This window comes from Aquarana catesbeiana, linkage group LG01 (genome assembly GCF_042186555.1).
Source record: "Aquarana catesbeiana isolate 2022-GZ linkage group LG01, ASM4218655v1, whole genome shotgun sequence".
Taxonomy (NCBI): Eukaryota; Metazoa; Chordata; class Amphibia; order Anura; family Ranidae; genus Aquarana; species Aquarana catesbeiana.
In genome coordinates this window covers 590,157,043-590,174,260 of record NC_133324.1, presented here as the reverse complement: position 1 = coordinate 590,174,260, position 17,218 = coordinate 590,157,043, and the positions used below count along the sequence as shown (strand labels likewise).

At 43.1% G+C, this 17,218-nt stretch overlaps 1 protein-coding gene across 2 annotated transcripts; it reads right to left on the bottom strand.

The window, feature by feature from the left end:
- Window positions 1–247: 247 nt before the first annotated feature.
- Window positions 248–13,461, bottom strand: POMK (protein O-mannose kinase). Of its 2 annotated transcripts, none has more exons than XM_073598095.1 (3): window positions 13,294–13,461; window positions 7,965–8,279; window positions 248–2,760 (listed from the first exon to the last, which is right to left on the bottom strand). In XM_073598095.1, the coding sequence occupies exons 2-3, from the start codon at window positions 8,247–8,249 to the stop codon at window positions 1,993–1,995; spliced, it is 1,053 nt and encodes a 350-aa protein (XP_073454196.1). In that variant the 5' UTR covers window positions 8,250–8,279; window positions 13,294–13,461; the 3' UTR covers window positions 248–1,992. The 2 variants fall into 2 exon arrangements, with proteins under 2 accessions (XP_073454196.1, XP_073454201.1); XM_073598100.1 differs by having other exon boundaries at window positions 13,299–13,461.
- Window positions 13,462–17,218: the final 3,757 nt, after the last annotated feature.

Genomic DNA, 17,218 nt, shown 5'->3' with positions numbered 1-17,218 from the left:
AAGCACTGCGTAAATTGACGGCGCTATATAAGTACCATAAATAATAATAAAAAACTCTGGACTTTGAACAGATGTAGAGAAGAGATAGTTGCAGATAGACAGATACAACCTATGTAGGAGGAGGATTTGTTTAATCAGTGACTGGCTTCAGGTGTGTATCACCTGAGGTCAGTCACTTCACTGGGTATATATAGGGGTTTACAACCACTTTAACAATCCATATAGCCAGTATCAAATTGGGCAAGCCTTTGCACAACATCGTTTATTGTAGATCTAAAGGAGAATGCACAATCAGATTGTATAGTGTATGGCCAGTCTACAAAATGACCACATTGTTCAAGCAAGGTAATACATATAAAACTCAAAATCAGTACCAAAATTCCTTTCTCACCTTGTTGAACAAGATATAGTAAGGCCAACCATACATGAATCGAAAATGTTTCTAGTTTAGCAGGAAATGGAGGAATTTGAATCCATGTAAGGGCAGGCTGGTTGTAAACAAGTCAATCTACCGATCGACTTCTGTACAACCAGTCGGTCTGTTTTTCCCGAATGATCAGTGCCGCTGGTTATTGTCAGCAACACTGATTAGGGTTGTCCCGATACCACTTTTTTAGGACCGAGTACAAGTACCGATACTTTTTTTCAAGTACTCGCCGATACCGATTACCGATACTTTTTTTTTAATGTCACGTGACAGTTTTTTTTTGGGGGGGGGGGGGGGGTGAACGTTGTATGTGTGTGTGTTTTTTTTGTTTTTTTTTTACAATTTTTATTTTTTACAATAATATTTTTTTATTCTTTATTTATTTATTTATTTTTTTTAATCAGCCCTTTTGGGGGGCTTTGGTGAGATATCAGGGGTCTTAACAGACCTCTGATATCTCCCCCTTGAGACAAAGAGACAGAGGATAGAGATTCCCCAGTCCCTTTCTCTGCAGCGTCAGCTGCACTGAGAATGAATGGAGAGAAGACAGCGGCTTCTCTCCATTCATAAACTGACACATTGTAATCACAGGAGATTACAATGTTTCAGTTATGTGAATGGACAGAGTCAGCTGACTCTATCCATACACAAAGGAAGGAGGAGGAGGACAGAGGAACTGAGGGGGAGAACGGAGGGGACAGATAAGGAGAGAGGAACGAAGGGGGAGTACGGAGGGGGACAGATAAGGAGAGAGGAATGCAGGGGACAGCGGAGAGGCACAGAGGAAAGGAGGGGGCATGGAGGAGGATGCAGTGACATACAGCGGTGACCGATCACCGCTGTATGTCACTAAAGCTGGTGAAAGCCGCTGGGGGAGAATCTTGTAACTCCCCCACGCGCCGATCACAGCTGTCCTCTAGGTATCGGGGGAAGCATCGGGAGCATTTGCCCGAGTACAAGTACTTGGGCAAATGCTCGGTATCGGTGCCGATACCGATACTAGTATCGGTATTGGGACAACCCTAACACTGATCATTACATTTTTATGATGGGGAAGGCTCCCTGCTGTCAGAATAAAATACCACAGCGGGACGCACTCTCCTATCTACATCGAATGTGTGGATGAGAAAATTGGCTTAACCAGCAGGTTGAGTGAAAAAAAAAAAATGAATCATGTATGGCCAGCCTTAGCTGCAATAAAATCACCTTGTTATTTTATAAGACTGAAAATGCCACCAAATTATAAAGCAAAGGTTGATTGAGATGTGAGAAAAAGCAATGTGACACAGCTGTAGAAAAAAAAAAAAAAAAAAACGCTTAAAGCGGAACTAAACCCTCCTATCGTTTTCAGCCATGGAAGCTGCCATCTTGGCCTCTGTTTGATCTTCAACTGCCATGATGCTGCACATGTGATCAGTTATGGCACCAGCCATTGGATGGTTTGACAGTTTGGTCGAGAGCACAAGCAAAGGTCATAGTTAGCATTTAGCATATTTGAAACTGATTTTCTAGTTTAGTTCCACTTTAAATAAGTCCAGTGTAACAGTAAAGTACTTTTTTTTTTTTTACAACATTTCTTTTGAATTAGACAACTCCTTCAGAAGCAAAGCCAGGACTCTCCTATAGGTGTCCAGTATAGTCTGAGCAGAAGGCCTCATAGCTGGGTTCTCCTTCTTACATTCTGTGTGAATGTCAAACAGATGAAACCGGACAATGTCACTTCCCTCTACATGACCCAAGAGATAATCAGTCACTGCTGGAATCTTCCAGATGTCAGTCTTCTCATCATACGGTGGCATTAGGTCATTGTTGAACTCAACATCTGGTCCATAAGGCCATAGCTGTTCAGGAGCAATAAAATCCCCAGTAATTTCTCTTGGGCCACACTTAACCAACCTTCCTTTCTCTCTATCTACTAAAGGTAAGGCATCCAAATCATTTGCCACTAGGCGAAAGTCACTTGTTAGCAGGTACTGTGAGAGCACCTTGTCCAAGTCATTGGAATCACACATGACCAGTACACCAAGAGGACTGCTGTGAAGGTAACCGATTATACTCACATAGTCTATGGCAAGCTCCAGACGATTTTGCCAGGTATTTAGGTACTGGTACTTCGGGAGGTTAAAGGTAGCATCCAAATTTTTGAGGGAGCCCAACGGATGGTACTCTGTTAATATACTCTTATTATCCTCACAATAACCCACAAGTGTAACTACATGTCTGCTCTGTAGGGACTTTAGCATTCGTAAACCATGAAGAAAATCAGCTTGCAGAGACGGAACTGTTAGATGAGACAGAGCAACCTTCATTTCTTTCCACTCAGACAGGTATACCTAGAAAATAAAGCCAACATGTTACTTATACTAGAACTGTTTCAAACTATTAGATCTCATCAACAAAGAGGTGACTTGGACAGAATGTAGAACTGCAAAGCGATAATACAGAAGAAGCAAGTAAAGAGTTTTAGCATGGAACTTAACGTTAGGTTCACACTTGTGGGGGTGGTTCCCACTGTGGGTCCACACCTGTTCCCTGCAGCCGAAACCACCTGCACAGTGAATCGCAGGAGATGCGTGCGGGTGCCATATATTCTAATGGCACGACGCACGCACTGGAAATCACTTCTGCACTGGGAACCGCACTGCACTTGCGGTTCCCACATGGGCTGCGATTTCGGAAATGCTGCAGGGACCTTTTCTCTGTGTTTCAGGAGGCACAGCAGCGCATTCAAATGAATGCGCTGCCGTGTCTGCACTGCGAGCCGCGATAGTGTGAACGTAGTGTGTTGCCCATACACAAGCAGACCCTTTGCAAACGCAACAAGAAATATTTAACTAGCCTGATTAAAAAGTAAGTGGGACTGCCTGTAGTGATTTTTTTTCCAGCCCAAACCATATGGAAATGTGTGGCTTGCTGGACAGATGCAGTTTGCATCCTATCTATATATGGTTGATATCGGGTGAATGATTTGAACAATAAAGCCACAAGACAGCTTCTTTGAACAGCTAAAAAAGAGGGGGTCCAAAAATGTAGATTTCAACTGTAATTTTGTTTGGCTCAATAACAACCTTGGAAAGTAATCTTTATAGTCCAACTCCACTTTTTTTTTTTTAATAAAGATTCTCAGAAGCTCTCTTCTGGGTTGATGCCCAGTGTTATACACCCCATTTCCTGTAAGTCCAGGCTGTCATCACATGAGCTTCGTTCTGGGAAGGAGTAAAGACTGCCAATGCTTGAAGCAAAGTATGTTGTTTATTCCACACCTGGGCGATGCCACTGGAAGCTGAAAATCACTAAAGTAGCCACCACTTTTTTTTCTGAATGAATGCAAAATGATCTTTGATTGGACCGGATGGAGATGCGGGACAGTGATGTCAACTGCCCTCATTGGAATAGCAGCGTCTACTTCCGTGATTTTCTGCTTCAAAGAAAATCAGCCAGGTATGGTATATACATAGTTACATTGGTCCAGCTGGCCCAATGTAACTATGTAAAAATATACCTACCATGCCTGGAATTATTCTTTAAAGTGTCACTAAACCCACATCATAACAAATAATCAAATGTTGTACTGCATGCTGTTCATACTCACTTATTCATTATGGAATTTGTTTTCTGTATTCTGCAAAAGTACCTGGTTGATCCTGCTGCTCTCTATCTATACCTTCTGTTCATGTCATGTGGAAATATGGGGCAATTTAGGAAACAGCGATCACAGGTCAATTGGCTTCAGTATAAATCACACAAATAGGAAATATAAGGGGAATACAAAGACACTGAATTTCAAAAGAGCCAACTTCCCTAAACTACAAACCTTGTTAGAAGGCATGAATTGGGATAAAATCTTAGGAACAAAGAACATGGAGGAGAGATGGGTTTGCATTAAGAGCATATTAAATAAGAGCATTAGCCAATGCATCCCATTGGGTAATAATTTAAAAGAGCGAACAAAAGTCCTGGATGGCTTAAATCCAATGTAAAAATGCATATAAAAGCAAAGGAGAAGGCCTTCAAAAAATGCAAGGTTGAGGGATCATCATCAGCATTCATCACGAGCAGCATTCAGACTTTATAAAGAATGCAACAAGAAATGTAAGGGTGCAATTAGGGTGGCTAAGATAGAACACGAAAGACACATAACGGAGGAGAGCAAAAAAGATCCCAAGAAATTCTTTTAAGTATGTAAACAGTAAGAAAGGGAGGACAGACCATATTGGCCCCATAAAGAATGAGGAAGGACATCTGTTTACAAATGATGGTGAAATGGCGAAGGTATTGAATTTATTCTTCTCCTCAGTTTTCAGTAACCAAAACTGCAATGTTTATCCTTATGACACAGCACAGGAAGCACCTCCATAGTTAACAGAGGACAGAATTAAAATTAGACTTGGCCAACTTAACATTAATAAATCACCGGGATCAGATGACTTGCATCCGAGAGTACTTCAGGAACCTCAGTCAAGTAATTGCCAGACCATTGTTTTTACTGACAGTCTACTGACTGGAATGGTACCAGGTGATTGGAGAAAAGCCAATGTAGCACCAATATTTAAAAAGGGCCCAAAATACATCCCTGGGAATTACAGACCAGTTAGCCTAACATTAATAGTATGCAAGCTCTTGGAGGGGATGATAAGGGACTATATACACAAGATTTTAGTAATGAGAACGGTATCATTAGTAGTAATCAGCATGGATTAATGAAGAATCGTTCTTGCCAAACCAATCTATTAACCTTCAATGAGGAGGCGAGTTGCCATCTAGATAAAGGAAGGCCCGTAGACGTGGTGTATCTGGATTTTGCAAAAGCATTTGACACAGTTCCCCATAAACGTTTACTGTACAAAATAAGGTACGTTGGCATGGACCAGAGGGTGAGTACATGGATTGAAAACTGGCTACAAGGGCGAGTTCAGAAGGTGGTGATTAATGGGGAGTACTCGGAATGGCCAGAGGTGGGTAGTGGGGTCCCCCACGGTTCTGTGCTGGGACCAATCCTATTTATTTTGTTCATAATGACCTGAGGATGGGGTAAACAGTTCAATCTCTGTATTTGCGGATGATACTTAGCTAAGCAGGGAAATAACTTCTCCGCAGGATGTGGAAACTTTGCAAAAAGATCTGAACAAATAATGGGGCAATACATGGCAAATGAGGTTTAATGTGGTAAAATAATGCAGTTGGGTGGCAAAAATATGAATGGAATCTATACACTGGGAGGAGAACCTCTGGGGGAATCTAGGATGGAAAAGGACCTGGGGGTCCTAGTAGATGATAGGCTCAGCAATGGCATGCAATGCCAAGCTGCTGCTAACAAAGCAAACAGAATATTGGCATGCATTAAAAAGGGGATCAACTCCAGAGATAAAACAATAATTCTGCTCTACAATACTCTGGTCCGGCTGCACCTAGAGTATGCTGTCCAGTTCTGGGCACCAGTCCTCAGGAAGAATGTACTGGAAATGGAGCGAGTTCAAAGAAGGGCAACAAAGCTAACAAAGGGAGGATATTAGTTATGAGGAAAAGTTGCGAGCACTGAACTTATTCTCTCTGGAGAAGAGACGCTTGAGAGGGGATATGATTTCAATTTATAAATACCGTACTGGTGACCCAACAATAGGGATAAAACTTTTTCGCAGAAGGGAGTTTAACAAGACACATAGCCACTCATTAAAATTAGAAGAAAAGAGGTTTAACCATAAACTATGAAGAGGGTTCTTTACTGTAAGAGCGGCAAGGATGTGGAATTCCCTTCCACAGGTGGTGGTCTCAGTGGGGGGCATCGATAGTTTCAAAAAACTATTAGATAAGCACCTGAACGACCACAACATACAGGGATATACAATGTAATACTGTCATATAATCACACACATAGGTTGGACTTGATGGACTTGTGTCTTTTTTCAACCTCACCTACTACGTAACTACTTAACTATATCCCCAATTTAGCTAGGGATTTTGCAGCTGTGGTGGCGTACTGTGGTGGTGTATATCCTCCCTATCTGAGTAGCCCATTTGACTATAATCACACATGTGGGTGTATACACAGTGGTAAATGACAGCTCACTCCCTCCCTCCTCCTCCATGCCCACTAACCAGCTAAACACATTGGGGGTGGGATATTACATATAGATTAATGGGGGCTTCAACTTCCTCTTATTCTAAGACACAGGCTGGAGCAGCGTGGCACAGCTTGTGACTGGCAGAAATCTGCCCACATCGTGTTATTGCCAAAAAATAATTAAGATTTCATTTAAAATATATATTTGTATGACAATTTAAAAGTTTATTGATATGAATTTATTATTTTTGCTCCGTATCCCAAAGGCTGTTTTTTTAAACATGTGACCAGTAGGAGAGAACTAGAATCTCCTCCTGCTTATGTTTCCCTGCAGACAGGCTAGGAAAGAGCTGGGTCATGTGACAGCTGTGTTTCAATTAGAAAAAAGGTACTTAGATGTGTTTTTTTAAATAAAATAATTACAGTGCCATCATCCACATACAGAAATAGAAAGGGCAATGTAAATGAAACACTGTGTGTTTAGTATCACTTTCAGTAGCAGATTTGATTGTTTACTGAGTATGCGGCTTCTTTATCCTTTAATCCTTGCCTATGTTCCAGTTTAAGTTGGTGCCATGATTACTGCCCCAAATTTCCTGTTTCAAGGTGGCTCCTTTCTCTTGCAACATCCTATGGAGCCCCCCTTACATGCAGGAATTAGAGTTGTGTCTTCCTACAACAAAGATAGGCAACCCGGGGCCCTCCAGCTGTTGTGGAACTACATTTCCCATGAGGCATTGCAAGGCTAGCAGTTACAATTACTCCCAGAGGCATGATGGGACTTGTAGTTCTGCAACAGCTGGAGGGCCCCAGGTTGTGCCTACCCCTGCCCTACACTGGGTTCATCAATAGAAACCCACAGCCCCATAGGCTAGGATGGCAAAGCACTCCCCTGCTCCTCCATACCGACTGCACTGTCCACTGTCAACTCATACCTGTGAAGACAGGAATTTCAGGGAAGCAGTACCTAAAACTGTAAACTGCAAATGCTGGGGTAAGAATTTTAACAAATAGTTTACTAAGGGATGTTTATTTTATTGTTCTCAATGTGTTACATTAAAAAAACATTGAGGGTTTAATACTACTTTAGGGTATATATAAAGTGAACTTTAAAAAAATATATAAAACGGAGGGGGAGGGGGTATCGCAAAAGCTGGAGTTGGACTTCAAAAAAACGTAGCAGAAGCAAGGGGACCAAACTAAGCAACCAAAAATTCAAGAAAACCTGTACTGATGGAACATGAATACTGTCATTGCTACACAATTCTTCTGCAAGTATTAGTTGTTGAAATATTATGTTGAAACAAATGTTATGTTATGTCTAGCACAGCCACCATGACTGGTTTTAAAAATGGCACTGAAAAACAACTGCAATCCCAAAGCTGGTTGTAAACAACACCCAGGATGGAAGCGGTTAATACATGCAGTTGCATTTTTTTGTACATTTATGTATGTATTTACTAATCTATAAAATACCTTTTTTACTGCTCCTTCTCCAACAAGTTTTAACTTGCGGACCTCCTTCTCGAGGCCCTCACAGGTCAACCAGGGAGAGCAGTTCTTCATTGCTCCAATCTTGAAGTAGCCCTGGGGACAGACGTTGGGATCTCCATGACTGAATCCGGTGGACACATAGGCATGCTCTAGGTAAACATAGAGCACTAGGTTGATGCACACCACAGTAAAGATGAGTAGGATCAGGAGAAGAAGAAGACAATTCCAGCTGCCATTCTTTCTACCGATTTGATGTTTTCTTTCCATTTTTCTCTACTTTGGCAGATTAGAAGCATCCTATACATAAGAGGGAGGTTGTTGTTACAGATCAATCATATGTACTAAACCCCAAATCAAAAAAATATTGAGATCTAAAGAGACCCTGTCGCCAGACCCTTCAACTCAACTACAATCCCATGTGTGCGTTTTGGATAGAAAGGCCAGCTTTGACAAGATCTGGGCTCCTTGGATCAAACATTTCTCCCTACCTACTTTTAACAAAAGCCTCTTACGATTTCAATTTAATAGGTATTTTTGCTTTGGAAGCAAGCAACTGATATCTTTTTCCCTGCCTTCCTTGTTCTCATTTTTCCCTTGACTTTTAAACCCCCCCACCCCCATACTGCCTACTGCCAATATTTTTCTTACTTTTGTTTCCTCTGCTGCTGCCTCAAGTGTCACTAAACCCACATCGTAAAAAAAAAAACTATCAATAAATGCTGTATCACATGTTCATACTCACTCACAGTGAGTTTCCAGGCTGAACATTTTCTTCCTATCAAATCTGAGCAGCCCATGTGACTACAGAGTCACACATGTGGGAGTATACACAGTGTTAAATGACAGACCACTCCCCTCCCTCCTCCTCCATACTCACTAACCAGCCAAATACAATGGGGGTGGGATATTACATGTAGATTAATGGAGGCTTCACCTCCCTCTTATTCTAAGACATAGGCTGTAGGGGCGTGACTGTCAGAAATCCACCCATACCATGTTATCACCAAAAAAATAAGAAAGATTGGAATTCAAGTATATATTTGTATGCCAATTTAAAACAGTTTATTGATATTATTTATTTTTACTCCACATTCCAAAGGCTGTTTTTTTTTTTTTTTTGAACTAGTGACCAACAGCAGAGGACTTGAAAATCTTCCTGCTTATGTTTCCCTGCAGACAGACTGGGTCACGTAACATCTGTAGATCGATTAGGAAAAAGGTACTTATATATTTTTTTTATTAAAATAATTACAGTGCCATCGTCCACATACAGAAATAGAAGGGACAATATCAATTAAACAGTGTGTGTTTAGTATCACTTTAATATTTTCAACACCTAGCTATATTCAGGTACAGTTAGTCAAGATTAGCTATAAGATGCAGTCACTCTCCATAGCAATCTCCTTGTAATCTGCATGCTTGTTGCTAGTGATACATTGCTTTTGCCTGCAATATTAGGTAGGTGAAATGGTCTCTTTAAAGGAAACAAAAAGCACAAACCAGCAAAAAATACTGCAACATATTAAAGTGGTTCTAAAGCTAAAAAATTATTTACTTTAATGCATTCCCTGCATTATTGTAAAAAAAATATATATATATATGTTTGGCCACTTGCTGTGCCCTCATCCCCCAAAACTTACTCAAGTCCTGTATAGATCCAACATTGTGCCTGTATGCATGTCCTCTCCCCTGTCTTTCTCTTCTTACAGAAGGCAGCAGTCAGAGAGCCATTAGCTTCTTCTGCTGTCTGTCAAATCCTGAGAGCAGAGAGCAGGAGGTGGAGAAGAGCCACTCTGTGTGTGTCTATGGACACACGCAGCTCGGGTCGGGAGTGAGCCCACACAACTGCCTCCATAGCAAGTGTCTTGCTATGGGGGCAGGCATAGAAGAGAGGGAGCAGAGATTGCTGTCGGGGGACCCCAAAGGAGGAGGAGGTTCGGGGGGGCTCCATGAAAAGACATTGCACAGAGCAGGTGAGTATACCATGTTTACTATTTCACTTAAAAAATTACTTTAAAAAAGCTTCAATGGCAATTACAGCATATTAGCTGCTTTTTACCACAAATTACTAGACATATTGTACAGGTACTACAATTGTAGTGTTTACACTACTTTCATCATTAGACTGATTCAAGATTGTGCCACCAGAGACAACAGAAGCAGCAGGATCACCAAAAAGGCTGCCTGCCTGTCCATCTGTAGCCAGACAGAACAAGATGTCGCACTGTTGCTGACCAGGGATGTTCAGCTACTAGTCTGAACCCACCTGAGCTATTCCACCAGGCAGCGGTGACTGTGGACTGCCAATTATGAGCAGCTGTGGCATTTACCACCCATAGCCATGTATATACATGCCTCTTGTGAATGTGGGGCAGAAATGTCTCGGCTGTTCTGATTAGCAGTCCACAGTGAGAGGTTCCTGGTGGGATAGCTCAGATGGGTTCAGACTAGTATCCAAACATGCCTGAGCTCATCCCTATTACTGAACTGAAGACTGCAGGATCTCAATCACCAGTGATGGGAGTGACATTTCACTGCAGACAGAGCAATTCTATAGGGACAATCAGGCTTCTTATCCATTGTGCAGCTGCCTATTTTGATAAATCGCTAGTGACAGAATGGCCCACCTGACATCATCCAAAGCTGGGGGCTACAAATATACATTCTAGTTGATTTACCAAGCAAATTATATGCAAATAAAATACTTTTCCATGGAAAGGTGATCCACTGATGTTATTTATTGGATACAGGTGTGTACTTGTGTGTAATGGTGCCCATACACTAGATCAGGGGTGCCCAACCAGTGGACCGCGGAGCCCTTAGAAGTGGACTGCGACCTCCTGCTCTGGGATAGCGGGTTGGCAAGCTTAGATCATGGGTTGCTGATCCGCCATCCCAAAGCATCAGCGGAGGTAGAGAAAGCAAGAAGCTGCGGAGCAGAGCCACATAAGCCGATGTTTTCGTGTAGGGCCTGGGACAGCAACAGCCAGCGATACCTGAATAGAGACTGTTATTAAAGGTCAGTTTATTACTAAAATTACAGTGTATATATGGGCATACCTGTTCTGCAGTGGCTACTGGACTGCTTTCAAACTGATCTGCAGGTGCAGCACAGTGAATCTGCGAGTTACCTGCACTGAGCCATAGACTTCTGTTATTACCTGTGGGTTTGGTGCGCTTCCAGAAAGTGCACCACACCTGCAGGATATAACAGAAGTCTATGGCAAACTGCAGCTAACCTGCAGGAAAGCCACAGTGCACTGCATTGCACCCACAGTGCAGGTAAACCTCCACACATCAGTGTGAAAGCAGCCTTAGACCCCTTTCACACGATTGGTCCAATCCAATCAGACTCCCCATTCACCTCTATGGAGTGGCAGATGGAAAACGGACTTGTGTCCATTTACACCCGTTTACCTCCAATCCGATCTACAAAAAAAAAAAAAAAAAAACAAAACATAGAAGGGGATCCATCCCCTTCCATCTTGGCGGATCAGATCAGAGGGCCTATAGAGTAGAGTGGGCTGTGTCCGTTCTGCATATGCAGCGTGCACACAGACCTGTCATCCGCCCACTCCATTCATTGTGGACCGCGACTGGTTACCAACTCTCTTAAGTGGCTCTCGCTCTTCAAAAGATTGGGCACCCCTGCACTACATGAAAAATCGTTTGAAAATCTGTCATTTGGACACTTTGTTCGTTTTTCATCCAGGGCACAAATCGAAAATCGTTTTTTGAAACGATTGGAAAATTCTGCCGAACGGACGATAAAGTGAAAGGTTAATATGTTTCTCGCCTGTTACTGCGCATACAAATGAGAAACAGATTCATTTATGTCCATTGAACCATTTATCGTTGGAAATTCAGTCATTACATGATGGAAATATCGTTTGCTCTCATGACTGTGTTTGTTTTTTCCAAAACGCGTTCAAGCGGTTTTTTTTGACATGTGTATGGCTAGCATAAGGTTGGCCATTACTTAAACCTATGGTTAAGATTATCGCTCGAGTCCTCCATCATCACATTGAGTGTTGATGGGGAATACCTCCCACTGCACTATTGTATTCTGACAGCAGAAGGTTTCCCCACTGTCAGAAAACAATGATTACTGCTTGTGGCTATAGCCGGTGGCAGTAATTGTATGAAAAAAACCCCCAATAGACTGGTTGTACTGAAGTCGATCAATAGATCTGATTTTGATCTATTGATCAATAGAATAGAAAGATTTTGATCTCTCTCTGGCTGACATAAATATAACGTTGGAAAAACAAACACTACCTCCCGCCTGCCGAGATTCCTTCTCATTGTGTGTTCTGTGTAGGCGCGCATCGTGGCTATTACGGTCGGGCCGTGTCCCTAGGACACGGCACGGCCCTGATCTGGTTAAAGAGCCGATGACGCGGCTCTTTAACCATGTGATCGGCTGTGTCCAATCACAGCCGATCACACATAAACACGGAAGTGCTTTTTCAGAGTGTGAGGCGAGGAGAGCCGATCCGCGGCATCTCCTCGCAGCAGAGAGTGTACAGGTAATCAGGGCACTGATTATCAATGTAGCCCTAGCAGTGCCCATCAGTGACGCCAGTCAATGCTGCCTTTCAGTGTCCATTAATGATGCCAGTCAGTGCTGCCTTTCAGTGTCCATCATTGCCCATAAGTGCCGCATATCAGTGCCCATCAATCAGTGCCGCCTCATCAGCGCACATCAGTGAAGGAGAAAAATTACTAATTTACTAAAACCTTTTTTTTTTTTCTTAATTTTTAGCAAAGAATAAAAAACCCTAAGGTGTAAATACCAACAAAAAAAAGCTCTATCTGTGGGAAGAAAATGATAACAAATTTCACATGGGTACATTGTCATTCAAAGTGTTACAGCTCTGAAAGCTGAAAACTGGCCTGGGCAGGAAGGGGGTAAAAGTGCCCTGTACTGAGGTGTCCACACAGGTGGACCTTTGTCTTCCTTTGGGTCCACCTGTGTAGTCACACAAAGGATCAAATGCTGACAAAGCACATATCACTATGATCATTCCATATTCCACGTTTTGATTGAATAGAGCACATCCTATAAAACCAAGTGCAATAAATGATGATTTCAGTATGTAAACATCTGCTGTCAGTGAAAAGGAACAATCGATTCTTGCAGGAAATCGAATAGACTCTGACACATGAAATCTTTTCTCTGATCAGCATGGAAGAGGCATTTATAAAAATAAAACCACATGGGGGAATCTGGCTCCATAAAACTGTGGGTAATCCATGATTTCAGGAAGCTGCTGTCAGACAATGGAGATCACTTCGAATCATTACTTACTGTACCTCCAGTTTCTGCTGACTGTGATCTGACTATTGTTAGCACTGCTATGGTATATGACATGAGAAGGCTGGTCTGATCTGGTCACGTGTACTGCATCTGGATCGATCATACATTCGTGTAATCCCTTCCTTCTTCCTGCTGTCATCATAACATCCTCTTTTCCTAGAAGGTAGACACAAATGTTCAGCGCCACCTACTGGTCACTAAACAAACGTCTACAAAGAGAGAACAGCTCAAGTCGCAGCATGCAGTTTTATTCACCTTATAACTGTCTTTTTTATGATTAGATTGATTTTCAACTATCAAAAATTAAAATTACAGATTTCCCCAATTTTAAAGCCCTAATACACACTATTAGATTTTCTGCAGATTTTTGTCTTCAGATTTACCAAAATCATGTAGTGCAAGGGCCTGCCTGATGACATACAAATTGAAACTCTTATGCCACGTACACACGAGCGGACTTTACGGCAGACTTGGTCCGGCGTACGGGATTTCATCGGACAATTCGATCGTGTGTGGGCTCCAGCGGACCTTGTTTGCTTAAAAGTTGGACGGACTTAGATTTGAAACATGTTTTAAATCAATCCGTTAAAATCGAGTCCGGTCGAAAAGTCCGCTCGTCTGTATGCTAGTTTGACGGACAAAAAGCCACGCTAGGGCAGCTATTGGCTACTGGCTATGAACTTCCTTATTTTAGTCCGGTCGTACATCATCACGTACAAATTCGTCGGACTTTGGTGGATTGTGTGTAGGCAAGTCCGTTCATTCAGAAAGTCCGTCGTAAAGTACGTCGAAAAGTCTGCCGGGCAAAGTCTGCCGTAAAGTCTGCTCGCATGTACGCGGCATTAAGGTTTGATCTCATATTATATGGTTTAGGTAAATCTGAAGACAAAAATCTGCAGAAAATCTAATAGTGTGTTTGGGGCCTAAGAGTTTCAATTTGTATGCAACCAGGCAGGTCCTCGCACTACATGGTTTTGGTAAATCTGAAGACAAAAATCTGCAGAAAATCGCTTGTTCACACTTGTGCAAGGCCTGTGAAAAAGTGACAAACTTCCAATTTTACAGGGGTGGCCCGTCCATTAGGGGCCCCCCTATCCATGTGTCCGGCCCCCTAATCTACATTCGGGGTGCTGGATGCATGGATTACAATAGGGTTTTGTTTTTTTGGGGGGAGGGGTTTGTTTTTTAAGCATGTGATTAGAGCCAGAGGCTCTAATAGGCTTCAAAGATTCGTGGGCTTGGGGCGTAGAGCACCTGCGCTGTCTGCTGGTAAGTACAGGGCTCGTTGACTGACCGATGGTAGTGGTGGTTGTGTGTGGACCTGACCGGCCACTGCTTCCAAAATTGTCCAAAGGCAATGTTTTAAAAGGCTTTACAGGTCATTGGTTTAGAGTTAGCTGTGAATGAGTTGTTGCATTCACACTGGCGTGCAGGGCGATATGTAACATGTGTAGTGCATAGTGCATATGTTTTCTTAAATCGGTATTCCATCCGAAATTTTTTTTAATAGTCAGTAGCTGCAAACACTGTTGGCCGCCCGAGGCTGATCCGTCCATCAGATCGGATGCAGGCACCACCATTCCAACTAAGGGAAACCGGCAGTGGAGCCTTGGACATCCGAGAAGATCCCAGGGGAGGACCCGTCATGGAAGGATCATGCAGAGTGCTGGTCTGGAGAGGCCTGGTGACTCGGTTGGAGGACGTATCCTGAAGTGATCTTACGGCATAGTACTGCCGGGTTGGCGTAAAGGTTCAAGTACTGTGTCTGACATTCATCGCAAACCAATACATCCTGTGGCAGAGGATCGTACAGGTTTTATTCTAAACAAGTCTGTGGCAGAGACTTTAGTTTGTGCTACGTACTGGCTGCTAGACAAGTGAGAGAGGTCTATCCAGGCGGGCAAAGATTCAATCCCACAAGGGGGAGCGTTTTCAACCACAAGTGATCAATATTCAGAAAAATGTTCTAAAGAATACTAAGAAGAGTATTTGAGCTTCCCTGCAGCTTTCCTTCTACCTTTTTCCTGCTATTTCCCTTGTTCGTTCATTATAGCATTGGAAAACCTACTCAAGTGTTTGGTGCTTATATCGTCCAGAGGTAAACTCAACAGAACCCTAGACTCGGTGCCGGTGAAACAGAGGTATCGAGAGTGAAGGTAACAGCGCGCTTTAAACCAGCAGCTCCACCGAGAGTTAGTGCTACATGTGGGGGCGTCGTCCGGGATGTGTTAGCCATCAATTCTCGCAACCTAGAGAGGTGTTTCACCGGGAGTTTACAGTGAGAGCTGGACTTTGTCATTTTCTCAGAAAAAGAAGAGGTTCAAAGTTGCAGGACTTTATTTCTGACTGGGTAGGCGGCGGGCACCAGTAAAAGCCCGGGAGCTACGTGATCAGAAGAACAAGTGGGAGGAGCCTACCCTACTTGATACCGCGTGGGACGCGTGTATGTGTTTGGCGCCAGAGAAGAAGAGAGGCCTCGTGATCGTGCTGAGAAGATCAGAGTGTGGCCATGTCTTTTTCGGCGATGCAGCCAATTGTGGGGCCAAGAATGTTCCCTGCGAGTGCTGTGTCGAGCACTGTGCTGACCGGAACCCTGCTTACAGATACCGGTATTCGTCTGAAGTCGCAGGGGAGGTTTGTTCTCTATATCGTCGGAGATATCGTAGGGCTGGGCATGATCTGACACCAGTGTGAAGGACTGGCCGTACATCTCCGTCCATTTGGTCGCTGCCCGCAATGTGGAGAATATTTGTGTGTGGTGGAGCAACCTACCATGTCGCCCCGTGCTTATCGTAGGGACTAGGCTACAGGTGTTGCCACAGTAGAAGCTGCTACTTCTGCTGGAAGAGAACGGCAGGCCGTGACTTTGCCTGTTGTTGCTGAGAATGTTCTGGAGAGAGACACTGCCGTTACTGATTCATCAGCGGACATTACTTTGGTTTCCGCGTCCACTACACTTATCCCCGTTGTGCTTGTCCAGAGGAAGGTGGGATATATGAAGGCTTACCGCGGCCGTGGCCTACCCCAGAGACTACCCAAACCAGATCCATCAAAGTTTACGTCAGGAACGGGTGAGCAATCAATGGAGACTGTAAATAAATATTTGCCAGCAGAACTGGGAGATTCGGAGATAGAATCCATGTCGGATCTCTCCGGTGATGATGACCTATTTGAAACTATGTCACAAGAACTGTTATGGGCCCAAGGCGAGGATGTTGCCTCTGCTATGACTTTCCCTGAATGGACAGTCCTGAGTTCTGGGAAGACGTCACCCTGTGTGGAGCCGCACAGCACTGTAAATGAGACATTGTCAAAAGTTACTAGTTCACTTCAGACACTGGCTGGGTCTATGGTGAGCAAGTCATTGGATTCACGTGTGCCTCCTGGTATGGGAAAAAATAGATCCTTACCGGAACTTGCACGTTTGCAGAGAATGTTGAACAAGCGTGTAGCTACAGGATATGGTTTGGAGTCCCCTTATGTCCCTCAGGACATAATGCAAGTGATTGAAGTTAACCCGGGAGCTTTGGTACAGTGAAGCTGTTTGGGACTATTTGTCTGTGCCTAAGCCTTTCCGAAAAACTGGTTGTTCTGTTGCTATGGATGAATGCTTCAGTGGATATTTTATGCACTGGAACTATGGTCGGCACATTCATGCTGACAAAGTGGTTATTTGCAGACCTGGAAAAGATGACGTTGTGTATTTCATCACTACAGTGGATAAACTGGGAAAAACACTGACATTGCCAGATCCCCGGTTTTATTGGTAATTATGGACAAAGAACTTTGGGGTAGTTAGTTAGTGTCAGTGTGTAGAGATCATCGTGGTCAAGATCTGAATATTTATCTCAGTGTTTCAAATCCAAGGACTTCTTTTTGCTAGCTGGATTTCTTTCATTTAAAAATTGTGTATATA

Coding starts and splice junctions, on each gene's coding strand:
- POMK (XM_073598095.1), bottom strand. CDS start 8,249: ATGGAAAGAAAACATCAAATCGGTAGAAAGAATGGCAGCTGGAATTGT. Junction 2,761..7,964: donor GAGAAGGAGCAGTAAAAAAG/GTATTTTATAGA, acceptor TTTATTTTCTAG/GTATACCTGTCTGAGTGGAA.